Genomic DNA, 22,383 nt, shown 5'->3' on the forward strand with positions numbered 1-22,383 from the left:
TACTAGGAGTAGTGGTGTGTATCTAATCCCAGGACGCTGAGGCAGGATGTTACTTCAAATTTGAGGACAGCTTGAGCTGTCTTAGGTTTCTCAAAACCGACGGGGAGGGGACAACTTCTGCTACCAAGTCTTAATACCTGTGCTTGATTTACTGTGTGTGGAAGGATAGTAGCACTCCAAGTTGTCCCCTGACTTCTACACGCAGCCATAAACACAGCACTAAAACTTAAAGGACTGGAGAGGGTTAAGAGCACTTAAAGAGAAACCTGGCTTTTGTTCCCACTACCCACAAAGTGGCTCATAATCACCCTAACTCCAGTTCCAAGGGATCCAAGGCACTTTTGATCTCTCTCGGTACCAGGCACGCCCCTGATGCATATTATTCATAAAGGAAAAACAAAAACAAAGACAAACCAATAATAGTCGTGTTACTGTGTCTGTCCCTGCTTACAGTGAAATTAGTAAACCTGGTCTAGCACTCTCTTTAGACCAGGTTGACCTCAAAACAGAGATTCACCTGCCTCTGCCTCCCAATTACTTGGAAGAAAGACCTTTGGCGCCATAGCCAGCCTTTAAACAAGATTTTTATTTTAATTATGTGGGTGCAGGTGCCTCTGAAGATTTGAGGCATCAGAGCCCTGGAGCTGGAGTGACAGACAGTTGGAAACTGTGATGCAGGTGCTGGGAACTAAACTCTGGTCCTCTGAAAGAGCCATCTTTCCAGCCCCCAAAGTGATTCTTTTCCAAGGCCAGGCATGTGTCCCCTGGTTCTTTGGGTTTTTTCACCCTTTCTACCTAACCTCTACACCATGTGGCTGCTCACAGAAGGGTTTTTTCTTCTTCAAACAGTTCCCAAGATTTACAGCTTGCCTGCCCTGTTGTTCTTCTCTCTCAAAATAAAACTGTCCACTACTTTAAAAAGAAGAATAATAGCCAGACAGTGGTGGTGCACACCTTTAATCCCAGCACCTAGGAGGTAGAGGCAGGCAGATCTCTGTGAGTTCAAGGTTAGCCTGGTCCACAAAGTGAGTTCCGGGAAAGTCAGCGTTACACAGAGAAATCCTGTCTCGAAAAGCCTGATTGAATGAATGAATTGCTTAGTCTACTTAAAGAGACAAAAGTGAAAATGGCTAATTGAGATATGTATTGTTGCTTAAGTAAATTGAACTGACAAGGGAATATTTTAATGTGACTTTTTCATATCTGCTAGGTTAAGTAAATACTATCACTGAGTTGTGAATCCCCAGCCCGAATGGAAAATGTAATTGGTTTTTTTTTTTCCTTTTTGGACAAGGAATACTTTATTTACATAAAATAAAATTTCAGAGACACCAATTTATCTTTTCATAATCCTACCCTGGTAAATTGGGAAGACATCAGTAGGAGCTTGAAGAGTGCCTAATTTGAAAAATGGACATAGGAACATCACTAATAAGCTGGACTCCAGAAAACTCTGTCTAGGATTTTATTAGACTGCTTTTTCCCAATATACCTGCATTGGAAGATTGAGACAAAAAGGCACAAACTCACATTAAATCAACACGGTTATCTAGTCATTTCTACAAAGTGTGGTTTGTAAAAGAAGCAGCACTAAGAACCACCCCAAGTAAGTCAGGGTCCCAGCGGGGACTGGAAAAGGAGAACTTGGAAGGATATACACACGCCCACAACTCTGACCCTGTCCTGTCCCTCCCCAATGCCTCTCCACAGGGAGACCAGAGGCAAGAGGCCTTGTGCAGAGGCATCACTGCTTTTAGTTTGCTGTAGGGCCCTGGAAGTCTTAACGGGAGCATCACAGACTTGAGCCTCTGAGTGAGAGTCAGGTCTTTTTGTTTTGTTTTGCGGGGGTGGGGTGGGGAGGGGATCGTTACAAGCCAACCTTGCCCAGCAGCAACACCATCTATGGGGATGGGACAGACCAGGGACATCCCTATTTTGTGTTTATGTGGGCAGGAGCCCTAAATCCAGGCTGATCTCAGGAAATTCTAGTTTGTAACATTTGGATGCTTTCACAGGTGGGCAACAGGTGGGAGGCAGGAGGAGCTAGAGCAAAGGCAGAGAAGAGCAAGCCTGACTGGAGCTGGTGGGACTGATGTGTGGATCCCAAACAAGTGCTGAAGGAGACAAACTTCCTCCGACTTCACACCACATAAACAACTGTTTGCTTAGAGTTTCTCTCAAGATAACCCACATCTGGACTTTAACCTAGTCAACGAAGAAGGAAAATCTGTAAGCACAAATATGATTGGCAGGTAGTACAGAGCTTGTAGGAGAACTTCTATTTTTCCCTGTTAGGAATGCCTCTTCTCCAGTTTTCCCATACTACTATAGCAGCTGAGATGCTAATCACCAACCAAGATGCCCCAAGTGTGTTCCTAAAGACTCCACAAGGTGAGGACTAATACAGAGGAGGCTTCTGTAACAGGACATCTGGTCTCAAAAGAACTAACCATTCTGAGGGGCCCAAATCTGTCCACCCTTGCTCCAGGATCACAGGGAAGCATCATTCTGAATGTCACAGGTGCAGTCCTGTGAGATACCTCCTTATTGCACTTAGAAATGAGTAAGGCAAACAAACTGACAAAAACAAGGATCAATTACTCCATTCTACTTCCTCCCTAAGAGAGAGGCTTGGTCTCTAACAGATACCTAGGCTAGCAAGGGCTTAGATCACTACAGGTTGGGCTGACTGACTAAACAAGGCTTGGGAAATGTCAGGTGACAGAACTATATCAGATTCTCCCACCAGAAAGGCATACTCAGTTTCTGCCAATCTAGAAAAACTAGAATGCGCTCTAATAGAAACTAGTAGCTTCTATTCCCTACCAAGCATGGGCTTCACCAGCCTACTGTGGGAAGAGTTCTAGGCTACAGTCACTGCTTGCTTTTGATTGTCCAGCACAGAACTCATCATGGGGCAGGATGAACTGAGTTCTTAATCTGCAAACTCCTCTCCAGGGATTGGAAACAGGAAGAGATGTGTTTGCTAGGGAAGAAAAAGCTTTCGGCATGCTTGTTTTGTGCAGCATGAAAAGACCAGGACTCTTGTATCCTAACCAGCCTCAAAGAGGAGAGGGACCTAAGAAAGCACAGATAGGATTATTGCTGAGTGGCAGCACCAGCCCAAAAGGGAAGAGGAGCATGGACATACAGAGCTCCTCAGGGGTCTGATCAGCGTCTACAGGCCACATTGGACATTCTCCAGGTGGGGACTGATGGGTTTCTTGTAGGCTCTGCAAAGAGATTCAGACAGAGTGGGCAACAGGAGGGCTGAGAAGCCAAGATATCTAAGAATATTAACCAGAGATGCAATGACTTGTGTAGGGGTTATTTATTATTTGCTAAATTTCCTTAGACTGGCTGGGCCTTGGGTACCTTCTTGATACTTAGAGCACTCGAACAAGAGATTACGAGGAGCAGAGGTCAGGATTAGGAAGCCACATTCCTACTGTGTGGAACTGGGGGCAGGTATCTCTGAATTTTTAACTCCTCCTCTCTCCCCAAGTGAATACTTAACATTGCCAAAGATCTGCCCAGGAAGCAAAATAGCTCAGTTTATCCCAAGGCTGAAATAAGTGAGCTTAAATAATATCACAAAAGGCAGCTAGTTTGAAAGACTAAAAATGTCACTTGGAAATAAAGGGGGGGGAGGCATACAGAAATGGGTCAGGACACAATGGAGAGGGGGTGAGCTGTAAATACAGCAGCGTACACCATATATCTTAGAGGATCAGGCTCCCGCACACACAGGCTTTGTAATACCAGACGGTCTATTTGTTCACAATGTTAAAGGGCATCTAGAAATAGCTACAGTAAGGGACTGAAAGTTGCCTGAAGAATGAGCACAGAAAGGCTGCATCCAAAGACGGCCTGCCACTCAGGAGGGTGGAGCTGCTGGGCCTTCCTGTTGACCACTGTCTTGCAAAACTAGAAAAGAAATAGAAATTATTAAGGAAGCAACAAGGAAAAACAGATGCATACAATAAATCATGCTGAGTGGAGGAATTTCAGGAGGAAGGATGCCAATTGGTGGAGGCCCTAAGAAGAGAGGGTACTAAGGCTCTGATAGTGACTGCAGAACTGACATCTACTTAATCCTCCCCCTTTCCATCTCCCAGAAACTACTAAAGAACATGGGTTAGGCTGGGGATACTGCTTGCCTAGCATGCACATGGTCCAGGGTTTGATCCTCAGCACTGGAAGAAAAAGACCACAGAACAACCAGAGAGCAAAAATGCCCTAGGTTTCCTTAGCCTTTTGATGCTACAGGGTGCTCAGTCTTCTTTAATCAAATAGTTTTCTCACAGTCTAACTGGGGGCAGAGTCAGGTGTTTGATTCTGTGTTGCAGAATGAGTCTTGAAGTACAGGGGCACATTGGAGAAGAGTCAGCATTGGGCTCTAACAGAAGGACAAGCCTTGTGGAAGAATGACAGATAAAACAAGGGACACCTATCTTGGCCCTATGACCTGGTAACTAGTCTCACAGCATCTGGAAGATGCTGCCTTTGTTAAGACAGAGTTACTACTTAGTGTATTAGTACCAGAGGGTATCAAATGTGAATGAACACTGTGGAGTAAATGCTACAGCTGCCCAGCTAGTTTTCCAAGGGAAGAGTAGGGAATGCCAGTGTTAGGGAGCTAGAGTTGATGCTGGCATGAGTATAGGAAGTACCCCAGCATGCCATCTTGAACTTAGGGTGACTCAAGCTACAAGTGAGCAAGAGTGATGAGTGGCAATGAACTGACCTCCACTGCACACCTCCACTTGTCTCACCCTGCTGTGTCCCTCTGCACTGCTCTTTTTAAGCATGCCCTCCAGCCGGGCAACAGTGCCATACACCTTTAACCCCAGCACGCAGGGAGGCAGAGGCAGGTGGATCTGTGAGTTCAAGGCAGGCCTGATCTACTGAGCTAATTCCAGGATAGACTCCAAAGTTACAGAGAAACCCTGTCTCGAAAAACCAAAACCAAAACAAACAAAAAAGATAAACAAAAACAAAACCACATCCCTGAAAGCTAACAGCCATAATTCCTTTCCACAGAAACCCAGGAGTTCAGTCTTTAGCAAGCAGTCACCACTATTACTAGAGCAAAGGATGAGAAATGATGATTTTCTCATTCCACAGTGAGCTCCGGAGGCCTCGAGGACTGTGTTTTAAGGCATGCACAGTGACAATGAGATTCAGTACATACAGTGCAGAAGGGGTGGGTGGCATTAGTCATCTGCTGTCATTCCTTTCACGGGGTCCTTTTGTCTCATCTACAAGAGAAAAAGCAGAAATTTAAAGCTTTTGTTGCTGATAGAACTCCACCATAAATTCACCCTGACTTGTCAGTCTGACCAGTAGATAGGAGAGAACATTTGTGTGTGCACACACAAAACAAGAATAGAAGCCAGAGAGTGGTGGCATACTCAGCATGCGGGAGGCAGAGGCAAGCAGATCTCTGTGAATTCAAGGCCAGCCTGGTCTATGAAGCAAGTTCCAGGACAGCCAGAGCTGTTACCAAAAAAAGAAACTCTGTCTTAAAAAACAAACAAAAAGAAGTTTGCATAAACACCACCCCAGACCATCCATTTATAGAACTGTCACAGACCTACCAGCCACCACAACTTAACTTAGAGTGTGCTAATGTAAAGCCAGGACCTATTTTCTCTCTGCTTTTATTTATTTATTTACTTAATTTTTAATTTTTACTTACTCTTAGTTTTGAAGCTCAAGGAGAATTTTATTGGAGTTTAAGAGAAAAATATACTACGGTTTACGTGAAGATATGGCATTCCAGGAGATGGAGAGAAAAATCATGCCTTTTAAGTTAGGGACAAAAATAGAAATAGACTGCTTATTTCTATTTTATGTGCATGAGTATTTTGCCTACGTGTATACACAATGTGTGTACCTGGTGCCCACATAAACCAGAAGAAAACATTGGATCTTGTTACAGAGGGTCCTGAACTGCCATGTGGGTGATGGGACTCGAACCTTGGTCCTCTGCAATAGCAACAAGCGCTTTAAACCACTGAGCCATCTCTCTGTCCCCTAGACTACTTATTAAGAAAGGAAAAGGCACTCTTAAGGGTGGGAGTGGGCTAGTAAACTGAGGAATTAGCCCCACTGTTTTGTGGGATGTGAGGGTGGCAGTGGGGAATGAAGAGGTAAGAGGACCGCTTTCAGCAGTGGGGTTCTCCTGTTTTTGCACCCACATGGCAGCTTGTAATCCTCTGTAACTCCAGTTCCAGGGACCCTGAATTCCTCTTTTGGCCTCAATAGGCACCCTGTGCACTTGTGGTACACATACATGCAAGCAAAGCTCTCAAAATCAATCTAAAAAAACTGAAAAAGGTGCAACTTCCTACCAAAGAATGTGGTGACTTCCCTTGCTGTCAAGGAATGAGGGAGCTACTGAAGTAACGCACTCTCTCATTGTTTGAGGCTTGAAGTGAAATGTCCTGAGGATGCTTATTTCCTCTTCCTGGAAGCCCATATGATATGAAGATTTGTGTTTTGTTTTGTCTTGTTTATTTATTTTCCAAGACAGGGTTTCTCTGTATAACAGCCCTGGCTGTCCTGAAACTCACTTTGTAGACCAGGTGAGCCTCAAAGAAAGAATGACCTTTAACTTCTGATCTTTCAGCCTTCGCCTTTCCAAATGCCCGGATTACAGGAATGTGCCACCATGCCCGTGTTTGGCTTCAGTTTTTGTTTGTTTGACACTTGAATATCACAATAGTTCCAAGAAATTATATTGTATTTAAAAACAAAGCTACTACTGTGTTTTAGTATACTGGTTGGCGTTACAAATGGTCTGCTCTGGGATGCATCTCTGCAGAAGCTATGGGGCTCTTAAAAATATATACTGTGTGCGTGTCCCTGTGTCATAACTCAAAGTAAGGTCAGAGGACAATTTTTTGTGTGAGTCAGTTCTCTCCTTCCACCATGTAGGTAGGGTCCCAGGGATGGACTTGAGTCATCAGGCTGGCAGCTGGTGCCCGTACTCACAGAGCTCTGCCCACCTCTGCCTCCTACGTGCATAGCCATAGCCACCTCCGCCAGGCAAGTCACTCCTATATTCTCGTTTGTCAGCTGCTCTGAGCTAAGTACAGAGTGGATTCTCCTAATCAGCCTAGCCCTGAAACAAAAGTCCCTCCTAACTCAAAGCTTTGAACTCCAGATGTGGTGTCTGCTAAATACTTCAATACAGAGAGATTTGTGTGCTCTCTGGGTAACCTGCCCAGAGGTCAAAACCTAAACTTAAACTAATAGAGAACTAGTAGTCAGAAAGTCCTACACACTCAGAGACAAGCAACCAGAAAGGGTCAGCCATGTTGTCCAAGTCCACACACAAGGAGACGGTTACAAGTAGTCTCCCATGTAAGTCACATGAGCAAGGATGTCACGCAGCCTTTTAGTCAACTTCAGAAGGAATGGGTTGTAGAGGGATGAGAAAAATTATGGTACAAGCAGAGAAGACCCATGGTAGGAAAGAAAACACTACAGAATCTTTGGGTTTGTTTTTTTGTTTTGTTTTGCTTCTTTTTCTTTTTTTAAGATTTTTTTTTTAGATTTATTTATTTATTAAGTATACAACATTCTGAGGGTGCCAGATCTCATTACAGATGGTTGTGAGCCACCATGTGGTTGCTGGGAATTGAACTCATGACCTCTGGAAGAGCAGCCAGTGCTCTTAACCACTGAGTCATCTCTCCAGCCCCATTTTTCTCTCACTACATAGCCCTGGCTGTCTTGGGAATGCTCTATGTAGACCAGGCTAGCTTTAACTTAGAGGTCTGCCTGCCTCTGCCTCCCTAGTACTGGAATTAAGGCCATGTACCCCTATGACTGGCTACTATAGAATCTTAATCACGTTGTTAACCTAAGAGATTTAGAGTCCAAAACACAGATTTCTTAACATTTTTAAGATTTATTTATTAATTATGTATGCAGTGTTTTGCCTGCATGTATCCATGCCTGCCAGAAGAGGGCACCAGATCTCATTACAGATGGTTGTGACCCATCATGTGGTTGCTGGGAATTAAATCTCTGGAAGAGCAGCCAGTGCTCTTAACCTCTGAGCCTTCTCTCCAGCCTTCTTTTTTTTTTTAAAGGTAATAGTCTTTTTTTAAAAAAATATTTATTTATTTATTATGTATACAATATTCTGTCTGTGTGTATGCCTGCAGGCCAGAAGAGGGCACCAGACCCCATTACAGATGGTTGTGAGCCATCATGTGGTTGCTGGGAATTGAACTCGGGACCTTTGGAAGAGCAGGCAGTGCTCTTAACCTCTGAGCCATCTTTCCAGCCCTCTCCAGCCTTCTTAAAATGTTTTTAAAGGATTACCAGTGTCAATGCATACAGAAATAATAGCCAAAGGCCCAAGAGGTATTACTCAGTGAACTACGAAGTGTCCTGAGCTCCCCATCCTTACTTGTTGCTGGCTATAAATCTAACTATGACCTATACTTATGGGTTCATGTTGCCAGCGGAATTTGGTGACATAACTTATGTCGCCATATGTCAGTCATACAGTAAGAGCTCATTAAACATTAGCATCTATTAATAAGAGCAAATTTATTACTCAGTGGGTAGTGAGTGTCCTAAGAGGTCATCAAGCAAGCATAGCCTGATGGGGAAGCTGCATTGAGAACCCAAGTCTAGATGTATGATTGGACCAAAGGACTCTTTAAGGTGTGCTTCTACTTTTGTCATTTTGAGCCTCCTAAGAGAAGGCAAGGGAGTAGAAGAGGCAGAAGAAAAACGAGAGGGAAGGGGTTAAGGTGGGGAGGGAAGGAGAAAGGGAGGGAGAGCTTGCTTTCTTACAAATAGAATATCCTGGTATTTTTCTTTTTAGAGAAAAGGAAAAAAAATCTCTAAAACTAATCTCTTGATTACTTTCTCAAATCTTACTCTCACCCAGGAATGATGGTGCCACCTGCAAAAGGGCCAGACTTACATCAGTGGTGACTGTGACCCCTAAAAACTAACCCCACAAGCTAGAAAAGAAACGACTCTTACATGTCATCCTTTGATCTCCACATGCTGTATACATACATATAAAATAACTAAGTGTAATCTGAGGGGGGTTGTGACAGCAAAAGCTCCTAAAAATATATCTGTATTAAGACTATTATGTATTGGTTTGAAGACAATTGACATGAGACAGTGGAATGAATAAGAAATAAAAATGTGGGGCTGGAGAGATGGTTCAGTGGTTAAGAGCAATGGCTGCCCAGCCTGGTCTACAGAGTTAGTTCCAGGACAGGCTCCAAAGCCACAGAGAAACCCTGTCTCGAAAAACCAAAAAAAAAAAAAAAAAGAGCAATGGCTGCTCTTCCAGAGGACCTGAGTTCAATTCCCAGCAACCACATGATAGCTCACAGCCATCCGCAATGAGATCTGGTGCCCTCTTCTGACCTGCAGGCATACATGCAGGCAGAACACTCTATACATAACAAATAAATAAATCTTAAAAAAAAAGGGCTGGAGAGATGGCTCAGTGGTTAAGAGCATTGCCTGCTCTTCCAAAGGTCCTGAGTTCAATTCCCGGCAACCACATGGTGGCTCACAGCCATCTGGAATGAGGTCTGGTGCCCTCTTCTGGCCTGCAGACATACATGCAGGCAGAACACTCTATACATAACAAATATTTTTTTAAAAAAAAATAATAATGCAGGCTGTAAATATGGCTCAGAGGTTAAGAGCATTTGCTCTTGTATAGGACCTGAATTTGATTCCCATCATCCACATGGCAATTCACAGCCATCTGCAACTCTAGTTTCCAGAGGATCTGATAACCTCATCTGATCTCAGACACCACGCAACATATACGCAACCAAAACACCCATAAAATACAATAAATAAGCCGGCGGTGGTGGCGCACGCCTTTAATCCCAGCACTCGGGAGGCAGAGGCAGGTGGATCTCTGTGAGTTCGAGACCAGCCTGGTCTACAACAGCTAGTTCCAGGACAGGCTCCAAAACCACAGAGAAACCCTGTCTCGAAAAAACCATAAAACAAACAAACAAAAAAAATACAATAAATAAATAATACACCTAGCTGAGCTTGGTGGAAATCCATCCCCCCCCCCCCCCTTGTGTGTGTGTGTGTGGTTTTTCGAGACAGGATTTCTCTGTTTAGTTTTAGTGCCTGTCCTGGAACTAGCTCTTGTAGACCAGGCTGGCCTCAAACTCACAGAGATCCTCCTGCCTCTGCCTCCCGAGTGCTGGGATTAAAGGTGTACGCCACCACAGCCCAGCAGTGGAACTCACCTTTAATCCCAACACTCAGGAGGCAGAGGCAGGTGGATCTTGAAGTTTGAAACCCTGTTTTGGGGGAAAAGAAAAAGCTTGAGGCCAGCTTGAACTATATACCCTGTCTTTAAAAAAAATTCTTTTTTCTTAAAGCTTTGTGTGTATGGTATTGCAAGTCAAACCCAGTCTTGTACCTCCTAGACAAGTGCTTTACCACCAAGCCATTTCCCAGCCCAACAAATATATTTTTAGATAAGAAAAAAACAAGCCAGGGCTTGAATTAGCACACGAAGGCCTGTGCAGTTGCTAGAGGTTAAAACATTCCATGGTGACATGGATTTGGATCTTTCTCTGCCATTACAAGTCAGTTTTAAAATTCTAACTCCAAAGAGGTCCCTTGCATCCACACTTCCCCTGGAGGGCAGCAAGAGTCTCAGCTACTGGCACAACCCTGTATAGAATGAAGGGCCATTTCCAGCATGAGTTGGCATGTGTTAAAACAAAGCCCAACTCTGTGGACTACCAAGTTTGAGGTGTGATGAAGGCAGATCCTAAGATCATCTGGAGACTTCTTCCAAGGATTAGAGCACAGCTAATTTACTGTTTAATTATTTACTTTTGTTTGTTTCTTTGTGCTATGGATTAAACCTCAAACCTCACCCATGCTAAGAGTGCCAAAGAACAAAGAATAGTAAATGCTTCCATGAAGCCCAATTACAATTTATCCTGGTCATTGCCAGGCAGGAGTGACTGAATATTCCCTGCCAAATCCCAATTAAAATCTTTCTGTTGCTCCACTTGCTAACTTCTCTCTCTCTCTCTCTCTCTCTCTCTCTCTCTCTCTCTCTTTGGTCAAGACTAGAGTGACCAAAAGATTCAATTCTCTCTCTCACACAGAGAGAGTCAGCAAAGTCACTTAGGTCTGTAACTTCCTGAGGACCCTTATCTAAGAATCTAAAGACTGTGACCCAAATCCCGCCACCTGCCTGTTATATGTGGCTAAATGAATAACCAGAGCATCCACCTTCAGCAGGAACCAACTTGCACGCCACTTACCAGTGAGTCAGCCTAGGAAGAATGTAATATCATCCCAGAAGGTAAAAACAGTTCCCTGAGAGGCTCTAGAAGAAGGAAAGGCTTCTGGGCCCTGGTTCAACCCTAGACCAGCGTTGTGAGGTACTTAACATGTGTGTGAGCCAGGCCCTCAGCTGAGGCCCAGCAAGAGAGTCAGGTGAGGCAAGCACATCCTGTCTGGACATGCAGCCAATTGAAGAGTGGTGAATGAACCACAGAAATGGGAGTTCCTGCCTTGAGAGGGCAGAAGGGTCCCGACTAGCAGCTCTGAGCTTTTATGCTGTCACCTGCAGGTCATAGTGCAGCAGTGCTTAGGTCTCGGAGCCCCCTTCTCAGCTGACGATATCTTCTCGCACTGCCAGGCAGCACAAGTACAAGTGCAAAACCAGTGCCTCTAAGTGGCTCTCTTGGGGAAGCTTCCTTAAATGAGGCAAGAGTGCTGGGTCTTCAGCTCCCAGAGAGCAGACTGCCCTCCTCCTGGGATCCATGCCAAGCTCAAAAACAAAACTCCTAAACAAAAGTGTAAAAAAAAAAAAATCCTCCACCCTGCAAAAAGAGCTCACAACCACACACAGCAGTGAGCTTCTGTGTGTCTGCAGCTGACCTCTCTGGGTAATGTGGGTGGCACTTGCAGATCAGCCTAGCCTGCCTGGCCCCAGAGTCACCTCAAGTTCCACAGCCCAGCCCCATCCCCCACACTGAGAAGAATCTCTGCAGCAGCGGCTGTATTACTCACTGGCATCAGGCGCAGACTACCATATTTGTCTCTGTGGCTGTGCCAAGACTTCAGCCACACTATATTTCCGAGCACAGGCTGTTCTCCTTATAGTTCCAATACTGCCTAACTGTAACCTTATCCACAAGAGAGCTGGACTTGTCCTTTAAACAACAGGGTGATGGTAATGATGCCCTTAGATGTGCCCAAGCACCTTAACAGTCACACTTCTGAGTTCCCTGGCATCCCACTCACCTCATCCAGCTGTCTCTTCGTCTCTTCTTCCATCCTCCGAATGTCATCCATAGTCAGATCAACCCATTTATCGAGCCAGCAGAAGAGCTGCCTGTGAAAGTTTGTAAACAGACGCTTCTCTTGCTATATAAAAGGAGGGAAGGGAGTCAGAACCCAGAAGGTGAAAGCTCCTGCTACAGTCCCCGCTCAGGGGATCCACTGACACCCACAGTTTAATGGGGTAGAGGGTAGGCGTGATGGCTGGCTGCCTAATCTGGATCAGACCCAGTCAGTGACCTTTGCCCTCCTGTTTCTGGCAGATAAGTGTTATAGTAAGGATGGCTGTCTACCTTCCAGTTAAGTCCTCGGACCAAGCCAAGGCCCCTAACAGCAGCATTTCCCACTGTCCCTAGTCCCTAATGCTAGGTTATGACAGCCAGCTGCTTTGAGATGGGATTCAAAAGTGTGGCTCTAATACATGTGAGAATTAAAGGGCTGAGGACTGTCCAGTTCTGTAATTCAGGACACTGTGCCTCTTGGCTCACAGTGTGTCTTGCTTTTTTGACATCAAGAAAAGGGAAATGAGTTCTGTTTGTAGTTCAACCACAGCAAATCCTTTCCTGTTTCCTCAGTTTCTTTCCTGGTCACACATGGTGCCCGGAGATGGACAGCATTAAACCGCAGGACAGTATGTGCAAGGGAAAGGAAGGGACCAGCAAAGAGAACCAAAGATCCTAATGCAGCAACTGAGGAGACAGGTCAGTTACTGGGCCAAACTGCTCTTCCCAACACACACAGACACACACATGGGAAGGCCCCATCCTGCATACTTACCTTATGTATAAAGTTTTCCACTTTGTTCTGCAAGCCCCACCACTTGAACTTGACAGTAACCAGTTTGTATGCACACATATATGGGCAGTCTTTCTGATTTACAAGTTCTTGCTGCATTAGAAAAATACCCAGAGGCAGGCTGGTAACTAGAAAGAAAGACCCCAGGCTGTCCGAACCCCACTCACACCCTCCTCCATGAGGAGAGGCCCACCCACAGCATGCCTGGTCCCCTGGTGGTTAAGGGTGCAAACTATACCTTCCAATTTGGGCCCAAAGGTCCTCGTCCTGTTTTGGCAGATTTAAATTTTGCTGGGTCTTCTTCTGCCTTGTAATCCTGAGAATAGTGGAAATGGGGTTGGAAGAGAAAGTGAGGAGAGAGGGAAGAGCAAATTTTTCATTAAAGAGCTTTTCATACCAGTTCTTTTTAGTTTGTTTTCTTTGAGACAGGGTCTATGTAGCCCTGGCTGTTCTGCACCAACTAATTAGACCAAGCTGACTTGGAACACACAGATATCCACCTGCCTCTGCTATAGCAATTGTTGAAGTTGCTGGTGTACTATGAGTATGGAAATACTATAGACAAGATATAGAACTGTGTTGTGCATAGTTCTGTTACTGACACAAGCTAAAGTCAACTGAGAGAGGTAACATCAATTAAGAAAATGCCTCCAAGCCGGGTGGTGGCACAAGTCTTTAATCCCAGCACTCGGGAGGCAGAGGCAGGCGGATCTCTGTGAGTCTGAGGCCAGCCTGCTCTACAGAGCTAATTTCAGGACAGCCAAGTCTACATAGAGAAACCCTGTCTCAAAAAAAAAAAAAAAAAAAGAAGGAAGGAAGGAAGGAAGAAAAAAAAAAGGAGTGCCTCTACAAGATGGGGCTATATTGACAAGTCTTATTTAGTGATTGATAGGGGAGGGCCCAGCCCGTTGTGGACGGTGTCATCCCGGAGCTGATGGTCCTGGGTTCTGTAAGAAAGCAGGCTGAGCAAGCTATAAGGAGCATGGCAGTAAGCAGCACACTCCATGGCCTTCACATCAGCTCCTGCCTCTGGGTTCCTGCTCTGTCTGAGTTCCTGTCCTGGCTTCCTTAATGATGAAGAGTGATACAGAAGTGTAAATCAAATAAATAAAAACTTTTCTCCCCACATTGCTTTAGTCATGGTGCTTCAACACACCAATAGAAACCCTAACTAAGACTGTTTACATTTGCCTCAAAGTAGAGGTCTGGGCGATTTTCTCTGCCAGGGTTTGTTTGTAACTCTATTAGATTCAAAGTGTCAGCAGACTGTCTGATCAAGCACGGTGTTAAAGACGGTAATTTTTCACCTTAAGTGAGCATCCAAGTTTTTAGGGAAGACTTTCAAAACACAAATTTCTGGGTCATATTACCTAAACCTCAGAGACTTAGAATATCTTCAGTTAAGGACAACATGGATTTTTCTTAGTCCCTGTAGTTAAAAACTATTAATAACTCTAACTCTGCTTCATGCAATAAAACCTTTAAACACAATGGTAAGATGGAGTGGCAGGTAAAGGCACTTGTGATGGCCAAGTCTAACTAAGCTTCATCCTAGGATCACTCAGTGGAGGAGGGAGAGAACTGGTTCCAGAAGTTGTCCTCTGACTTCACATGCCTGCTGTGGTATATGGATGCCAATACTTAATACACAAACAATAAGTAAATAATGCGTAAGTAAATGATCAAAGATAAATTTAAAAATAAAAAGTAATTACTGGAAGTGTCCAGTGCACCCTCTTGTGTAAGACTGGGCAGGCTTCATTTACTGATATCTGTACATCTATCTATCCATTCATTTACCTAGTTTGAATTTTCTTGTTGTTGTTGTTTGTTTGTTTATTTATTTATTTTGAGACAAGGTTTCTCTAACTTAACTCCAGCTGCCCTGGAACTCGCACTGTAGACCACGCTGCCTTCTAGCTCACAGAGATCCACCTGCCTTCTGCTTCCCGAGTGCTAGGATTAAAAGTGTGTACCACCACCTCTGGCCTCTAGTTTTGGATTTTGTTTTAGAGGCAGGACCCAATGTAACCCAGACTGGCTCCAAGTTCTCTACATAGCTGAGGATGACCTTTAACTCCTGAGCTGCCTTCTGCCCCTTCCCAAATGACAAATAGGAATTACAGATGTGAACCCACCAACCTAGACTTATCTATTTTTTTAGATTTATTTATTTTATTTTTAAATGTATGAGTGTTTGCCTGCATGCATGTATATATACCACATGTGTGGCCTGTAGTCCACAGAGATCAAACCACCTCAAACTGAAGCTACAGATGATTGTAAGTCACCATGTTGCTGGGCCAGAAACTTGAGAGAGAGAGAGAGAGAGAGAGAGAGAGAGAGAGAGAGAGAGAGAGAGAGAGAGAGAGTGTGTGTATGAGAGTTTTACTTGCAGGCATGTATGTGCACCACAGGCATGCAGTGCCCATAGCAGTCAAACCCAGGTCCTCTGAAGCCTCTTAAGCCCTGAGCTACCTCTTTGGTTCCATGGCCTGGGGAACTCCTAATATTGACTTTAGAAATAGTCATGTCGGGAAATTTAGTGAGACCCAGCATTAGCTGGGCAGTGGTGGCATAGCCTTTAATACCAGCATTCAGGATGTAGAGGCCAGCCTGGTCTACAGAATAAATTCCAGGAGAGCCAAGGCTACACAGCAAAATCCTGTTTTGACAAACTAAAAATAAACAAACAAACAAATAAATAAAACTGTTACCAACTTTAACCCCAGCACTTGGGAGGCAGAGGCAAGTCTCCGAGTTCTAGGCCTGCCAAGACAACAAAGGAAAAGCGCTGGGCATGTGTTGAGTGCAGAGTTTCTCTAGATGTGGGAGGGCCTGGGATTACCCAGCAGTGCCATAAAAACACAACACAACAAATAAACGAATGATGCACACTAGAGGATGTTCTTCTGAGACTAACTGGGTGAGGTTCCCTATCTCTAACACTTGCAAATCACTTCTGCACGCCCAAGTCTCTTAAGGAGCCCACCTTGCTAAGTACTTGGCTTCGATCAGCAATGTCTATATAAATAGCTTCCACATGTTTCCATGTCTCAGGCTCCAGTTTATGCACCTGCAAGAAAATGGGAGACCACTTGTTAGGCATGTATAGTTCTGTTAAGAGACAAGCATCCTCTACCTGAAACAGACAGCTAGAACCAGATCTTCCCACGCCATTGTTGGGCATTCCTACTAGTAAAGAATTACACAAGGGTTAAACATCTAAAATCTGAAAATCCAAAATAATCCAAAATCTAAAGCTCCCTGAGTGAGCTGCCATGATGCCGCAAGTAGAAAATTCTACAGCTGATCTCATATGATGGGTCACAGACAAATATAAGCAGACTAAAATGTGCAAAATACCTTCAAGCTGCATATATAAAGTATATATAAAACACAAATGAATTTCATCTCTATACTTGGGTCCTTCCCCCAATATATCTTGTTATTTCCATACATTCCTATGCAAACATTCCAAAATGTAAAGTCTGAAATACTCCTGGTCCTGAGCATTTAAGATAAGGACCACTTAAGCTCACAGTTGGTACAGTTATTCAAAGGGCTAGAGACTGGACAGCAGCAGGACCTGTCTTCAGACCAAGTTTACTCCAGCAGGCTCTGCAGAGGACCTGCCCTGTTCCCACTGCAGCCTGGGTGAGGACAAAACACCCCAGGACTCACTGCCTTTTCACAGATTCAATGTACAAAATGTTGCTCTAAAGAGTAACACTTCCTCTGCCTCATCTCCCCAGCCCGACTCCAACTCCAGGAACAGACTATACAGTCTATGTACAGATTTTCCTTTTATACCAACAGTGGCACAAATATATACACGGGTTCGTATCTGCTCTTTTTAGATTTACTCAATTTTCATTCATATGTATGTTTGTCTGTGTATCTGTAATATGGGCATGTGTGGGAGCCATCAGAGGCCAGAAGAGGGTGCTGTATCTCTTCTTAGCAAGCCACCCAGTATGGGTACACGGAACAGAACTCAGGTACTGTGGAAGAGCAGCAAGAGCTCTTAACTACTGAGCCATCTCTGCAGTTCCATGTCTTGTCTTTTCAGACAAGGTCTCACAGCTGGCCCTGACTACAGTGAAACTCACTCTGTAGACCAGGCCGGCTCAAACTCAGAGATCTGCCTATCTCTGCCCTCCTGAGCACTGTGATTAAAGGCATTTGCCACCACGCCCAGCCATATCTTTATTTTTTATTTCTTTTTCAAATTTTTGAACATACTCATTCCCCAACTCCTGTTACCACTCTTTGCACCCTCCCATCCCTTCCCACCCAACTTTGAGATTATTTCTTCTTCTTTCTTTATCCAGTCCAGTCTGTTGACTATTCTTGAGGTTGGGAGCCTGCCTGCTCTACTATCTGGTCAACCTACGGGGGGTCACATCTTTAGAGAAAATGAGTGGGGCAGTGAAGACACGCCTTTAATCCCAGCACTCAGGAAGCACAGGCAGGTCGATCTCTTTTGAGGCCAACCTGGCCCACAGAGCAAGTGCTAAGACAGCAAAGACTACACAGAAAACCCTGTCTCAAAAAACAAAAAGAAAATTGATTCCTCGTGATAGTTATTCTTGGCTGTCTACTTGATCACACCTGGAATTAACTAAAATCCAAATGGCTGGGCACACCTGTGAGGGGTTTTCTTTAATTAAATAATTTGAAGTGGGAAGATCACCTTTAATCTTCTGGCGGCAATCTAAAGGACGTGGAAGAAGCAAGCTCCTGCTCTTTGCCACTTGCCCACACTTTCTCGCTGGCAATCGGTGAAAGGCCACTGCTTCACTGGCATTAGAGCCTATTCCTCAGGATTCCACGGCATACTGAAGACCAGCTGAGATCCAGCCCTGTGACTGCATGACCACTGGATTCTTCGGCTGTCGTTTGGTAGACAGACATTGCTGGCCTAGCTGGACCATAGCCTGTGAGCCATTCTAACCCCCTCTTCGCTTCTCTTCCCCTCTTGATTCATTCTACCAGTTCCGTTCCTCTACAGAACCCTGACTTCCAGTACTTTCCCCCTTTCAGTAGCAATCAAATGCCAATACTCCTCAGTACGTGGAGGGCAGATCCATGTAGTCCTAACTGTCCCAGAACTCTCTCTGTAGACCAGGCTGGCCTCAAATTCAGAGACCCGTTTTCTTGTGTACTGGAATTAAAGGCAGGTGCCCTCATTCCTGGCTAGTGGTGGGAGTTTTGTGCCTACCTCCCTACCTCTATAATGGGATTTTGTCTGGTTAGAGCTTTCACAGGTCCTGTGTATACCGTCAAAATTGATGAGTTTGTATTTGCATCTACCCTCCAGTGTCTGGAAAACACTGACGTTATCCGCCACTTTCGGCTCTTACAGTCTTTATACCCATTCTTTGGCCAATACCACTGAGTCTTGCAGGGAGGGATGCAAAGATCCCATTTAGGGCTGAGCACTTTGCAGTCTTATTCTCCGCATACTGATTAGTTGGGGTCTCTGTGTTAACTGGCAACTACGGAGAGAAGCTCCTCTGAAGAGGGTTGAGAGATGCTTTGATCTACGGGTATACAAGTAAGTCATTTAATACTATGTCTATTTAGTGGAGTAATAATACTAGGTTCTCCCAGGGCCTGGGACCTGGTTCTAACCCTTTAGTATCCTGTTTTATATACTGAACAATATATGCAGGATTGTTTTCATCAATTCTTTTTTCGTTTTCATTTTGGAACAAAGTCATTCTGCAGCCCTGATAGTCCTGAACTTACTCTGTAGACCACACTGACCTCAAACTTACAAGATTCACCTGTCCCTTCCTCCAGAGTGCTGGGATTGTTCACCACCACACCTGGCTTCCTCTGCTTTTTTATTTTGTGTTTATCAAAACAGAGTTTCTCTGTGTAGCCCTGGCTGTCCTAGAACTTGCTCTGTAGACCAGACTGGTCTCCAACTCACAAGAGATCCGCCTGCCTCTACCTCCTGAGTGCTGGGATTAAAGGCGTGCAGCAACCACCACCCAGCTCCTTCAGTTTTTTAATGGCTGCATAGTATGCCACTGTTTGGCTGCACAATTTATTGTTGCCCCATTGATAGGGTCTTACATTGTTTTAAATTTGGGCTGAATCTCTGCGTATGCATTACTTCACATGTGAGAAAATAGTCTCACACACGCCTAGGTGTAGGGTTCTAAGTTAAAGGGAACAGGAGTATACTTTAAATTTGGAGAAGTTCTGCTTTGTTTGTTCATTATTTGGCTTTTCATGACAGGGTTTCTCTGTGGAACAGCTCTGGCTGTCTTGAAACTTGCTTTGTAGACCAGGCCTGCCTCTGCTTCTCAAGTGGAGTACTGGGATTAAAGTGCGGGCACAATTATGATGTTTTAAAGACAGTTTCTGGGTCTTTGAAACTGCATTTTAGACTAATCCTAGCTCTACAAGAAAGCCTAACAAAGAATCTTAGAAATGACATTTTGCAAATCAACGACAGGACAGGAAACTGTATTGTAGGACAGTCTGGAGAAGCATTCTTAGCCAGGCAGAAGAGAAGCGCAGAGAAGAGCCTGGGGCAGGGAACCAGAAGCTACAGGAGCAGAGCCTAAGAGATCCACCAAGGACCTGGACCCCGGGGCTTGAGAGGTGATACTTACATTCTCCTGGGTGCCAAGATCCGGCTTGTGCCAGGTTTCAATTTTAATCAGAAAGTCTTCCTTCATGTACTCATTCTGAAAGAGGGAACAAATAACTTAGTTACCAACAAGGTTGGCACTGGGGGGTCACCACCTCCCATTACTGGGAGCTATGAGATTCCAGCTGACCTGACAAGAGCTGCCACGCCTGGATGGTCCCAGGACTAAGTCTGTTCACACATATGATCACCTGAGTTTCCAGAAAAGCTTAGGTGACTTGGCTGAGGCTACAGAGCTATCTATCACACAGTGAGGTCAAAAGTCCCGTTTGACAGAGTTTAGAATTCAGTATTTAAGCAATCTTCCATTTTACCTTATGCACAGCATGCAAATATAACCAGTAGCCTAAAGTCTCCTAGCTGTGGAAGTCTTCATGCTGGCCCCTTTCCTGCATTAAGCCCTCTGTTGTGGCTAGCCCTCCACACTAATTTTGTCCCCTTCCCTTGGTGCTTTTAAAAAATTGCTAACACCTGTTCAAAAAAATTTAGTAAAGCCGGGCGACGGTGGCGCAAGCCTTTAATCCCAGCACTCGGGAGGCAGAGGCAGGCGGATCTCTGTGAGTTCGAGACCAGCCTGGTCTACAAGAGCTAGTTCCAGGACAGGCTCCAAAGCCACAGAGAAACCCTGTCTCGAAAAACAAAAAAACCAAAAATTTAGTAAAAGGAGCTACATGAAGGAGGAAAAGAGCCCATTGTTCCCTGACAGGGATTAGTTCTGCAGCAGAGACATGAATTTGAGGGATTATGCTGAAGAAGAGTGAGGGCTTGGGGAACAGGGACTGGTTCTAGAAGAGCAAGCTTGGTGATGTCACAACATTGCCAATGGTCAGTGCTCAGTGGGGTCAAAGGATGCTAAACTTGGATAGGGATGTCACATTTAGGCTGGCTGTACAGCACGGGGTAGGCATGACCCAAGGGAACAAGGAAGAGCCTCAACTAATTCTGAACCTCTGAGACCCAGAGTCAGGTCTTACCTGGCAAACCCACGAGTCAATGCAGCTAAAGCATTGACTGGCAAGATCAACATCAGCAACATCAACATCAGCAAAGGGAGCCCCAGCATGACCCGAGGGGAACAAGAGAAGAGCCAGGACATCTAGTGCAGGTACACTTTTATTTATCCTTTATTATAAATCATCTAGAACTCCAGTCCTTCTACCCCCCCACCCCTGCTGGATATACTTACTGTAATCACTGTTCCACGGCAAGGACATGGAAAAAAGAAAGAAAGAAAGAAGATTAATAAAGTTGAACAGACTATGAAGAGTAAAGACTTCTCCACTCCCCATGACTTCCCCATAGTGACCTCTAGACCCCAGCTTGCAATAGGAAAGCCTCAGTGCATCAACCTCCCCTTCCCCAAATTCATTCAAAGTCCCAAGTGACCAAATCTGGGATTTAATTAAGATGACACCCATGTGGGCTTCTTAGGATTCTCTCTGATAGAACAAGGGATGTTCTCTGATCAGCTGAGACCCTGAGGCCCAATCAATCTCCCAGGAGAGAATTACTTGGGTGCCCTGCCTCCTGGGGGACACAGAAAAGGGTCTTTTGAGCCAGGTTATCTTTTAACGATGGCACCCTTCCTCACACTGTAACCAAACCTCGCGTGCTCCATGCTTCTGCCGCGGTAATGCGATCCCTCGGAAAGCACAGGTCAATTATTTATCAGAGAAAATGACTGCAGCTGCCATGTCACTGGGGAAGAGCCCAGCTCTCCTCCTGACGACAATTCAGTTCATTCTGTACCCTACCTCGTGTGCGATCCCAATTTCTGGTAATGCATACTGCTCTTTTGAGTATACAGAGGGCCAACAAACTCCATCACTCCAAAACCAAACAAAACAACGAACAAAAAGGTAAAACTAACATTCGTGCGAAGGAATTGGGAAGCTAGCAGCATGAGGGCCATAAGTCACCGTGTGGCACCGAGTCTTAAAGAATGTCAGTACTTTCCCCGAGCCCAACCAAAGGCACCAGATTAGGGCTAAACCAGCAATTCCTCTACTAGCATCTTGAGAAAGTCATGTGGGGACAACAGAATTGGTATAAATATGCATCCAAAGATGCCAGTCTGGCAGGGACTCTGTCACACTGTCACAGAGACAGTAGCTTCAGGCTGGCCAGGTGTGATGATCCTGGCCATTAAGCTTCTCCAACCAGCTACCATATTCAGACTCCACATTCTCTAAGACACCCTCTCCTACTCTGCCTCTGTAGGACACAAGAATCTGCTGCCCTAACCAAGCTGACTGCTTGCACCATCACACCGTGTTATCCTAGTTTTAATTTCATTTCCATATGGAAGATTCCCAAGAGACAAAAGGTCCTGATAGGCAAACAGTATATAGTTTGAGCCATAATTCTGTATTTCACTGTAACTGCAGCTTCCTGAATGCTGGGTTAAAAGTATTTACCACCATGTCCAGTTTCTTAGGGGGATATTTGCAAGCCTGACTGAGTGGTACTGCCCACTGCTGAGGGAGAAGGCAGGGAGAGCTATTTCTCCCCTTCCCATTTCCATTGTCAGGTTCAGGAGAAAAGAGATGGAAATAAAGTAAGAGAACAGAAAGTCTTGACGAATGGAG

General features: G+C 44.8%; 1 protein-coding gene across 1 annotated transcript in view; it reads right to left on the reverse strand.

The window, feature by feature from the left end:
- Nucleotides 1-1,451: 1,451 nt before the first annotated feature.
- Pitpna (phosphatidylinositol transfer protein alpha) overlaps nt 1,452-22,383 on the reverse strand; it is a 42,954-nt gene continuing 22,022 nt past the window's right edge. Inside the window, exons 5-12 of the mRNA XM_075991639.1 lie at nt 20,982-20,989; nt 19,758-19,832; nt 16,118-16,201; nt 13,364-13,441; nt 13,108-13,218; nt 12,295-12,417; nt 5,195-5,261; nt 1,452-3,927 (exon numbers count right to left, since the gene is read on the reverse strand). Coding sequence (XP_075847754.1) covers nt 5,217-5,261; nt 12,295-12,417; nt 13,108-13,218; nt 13,364-13,441; nt 16,118-16,201; nt 19,758-19,832; nt 20,982-20,989 — 524 coding nt within the window. The 3' untranslated portion in view covers nt 1,452-3,927; nt 5,195-5,216. The remainder of the gene's footprint in view (nt 3,928-5,194; nt 5,262-12,294; nt 12,418-13,107; nt 13,219-13,363; nt 13,442-16,117; nt 16,202-19,757; nt 19,833-20,981; nt 20,990-22,383) is intronic.

The sequence above is a fragment of the Microtus pennsylvanicus genome, chromosome 11, assembly GCF_037038515.1.
Source record: "Microtus pennsylvanicus isolate mMicPen1 chromosome 11, mMicPen1.hap1, whole genome shotgun sequence".
NCBI lineage: Eukaryota > Metazoa > Chordata > Mammalia > Rodentia > Cricetidae > Microtus > Microtus pennsylvanicus.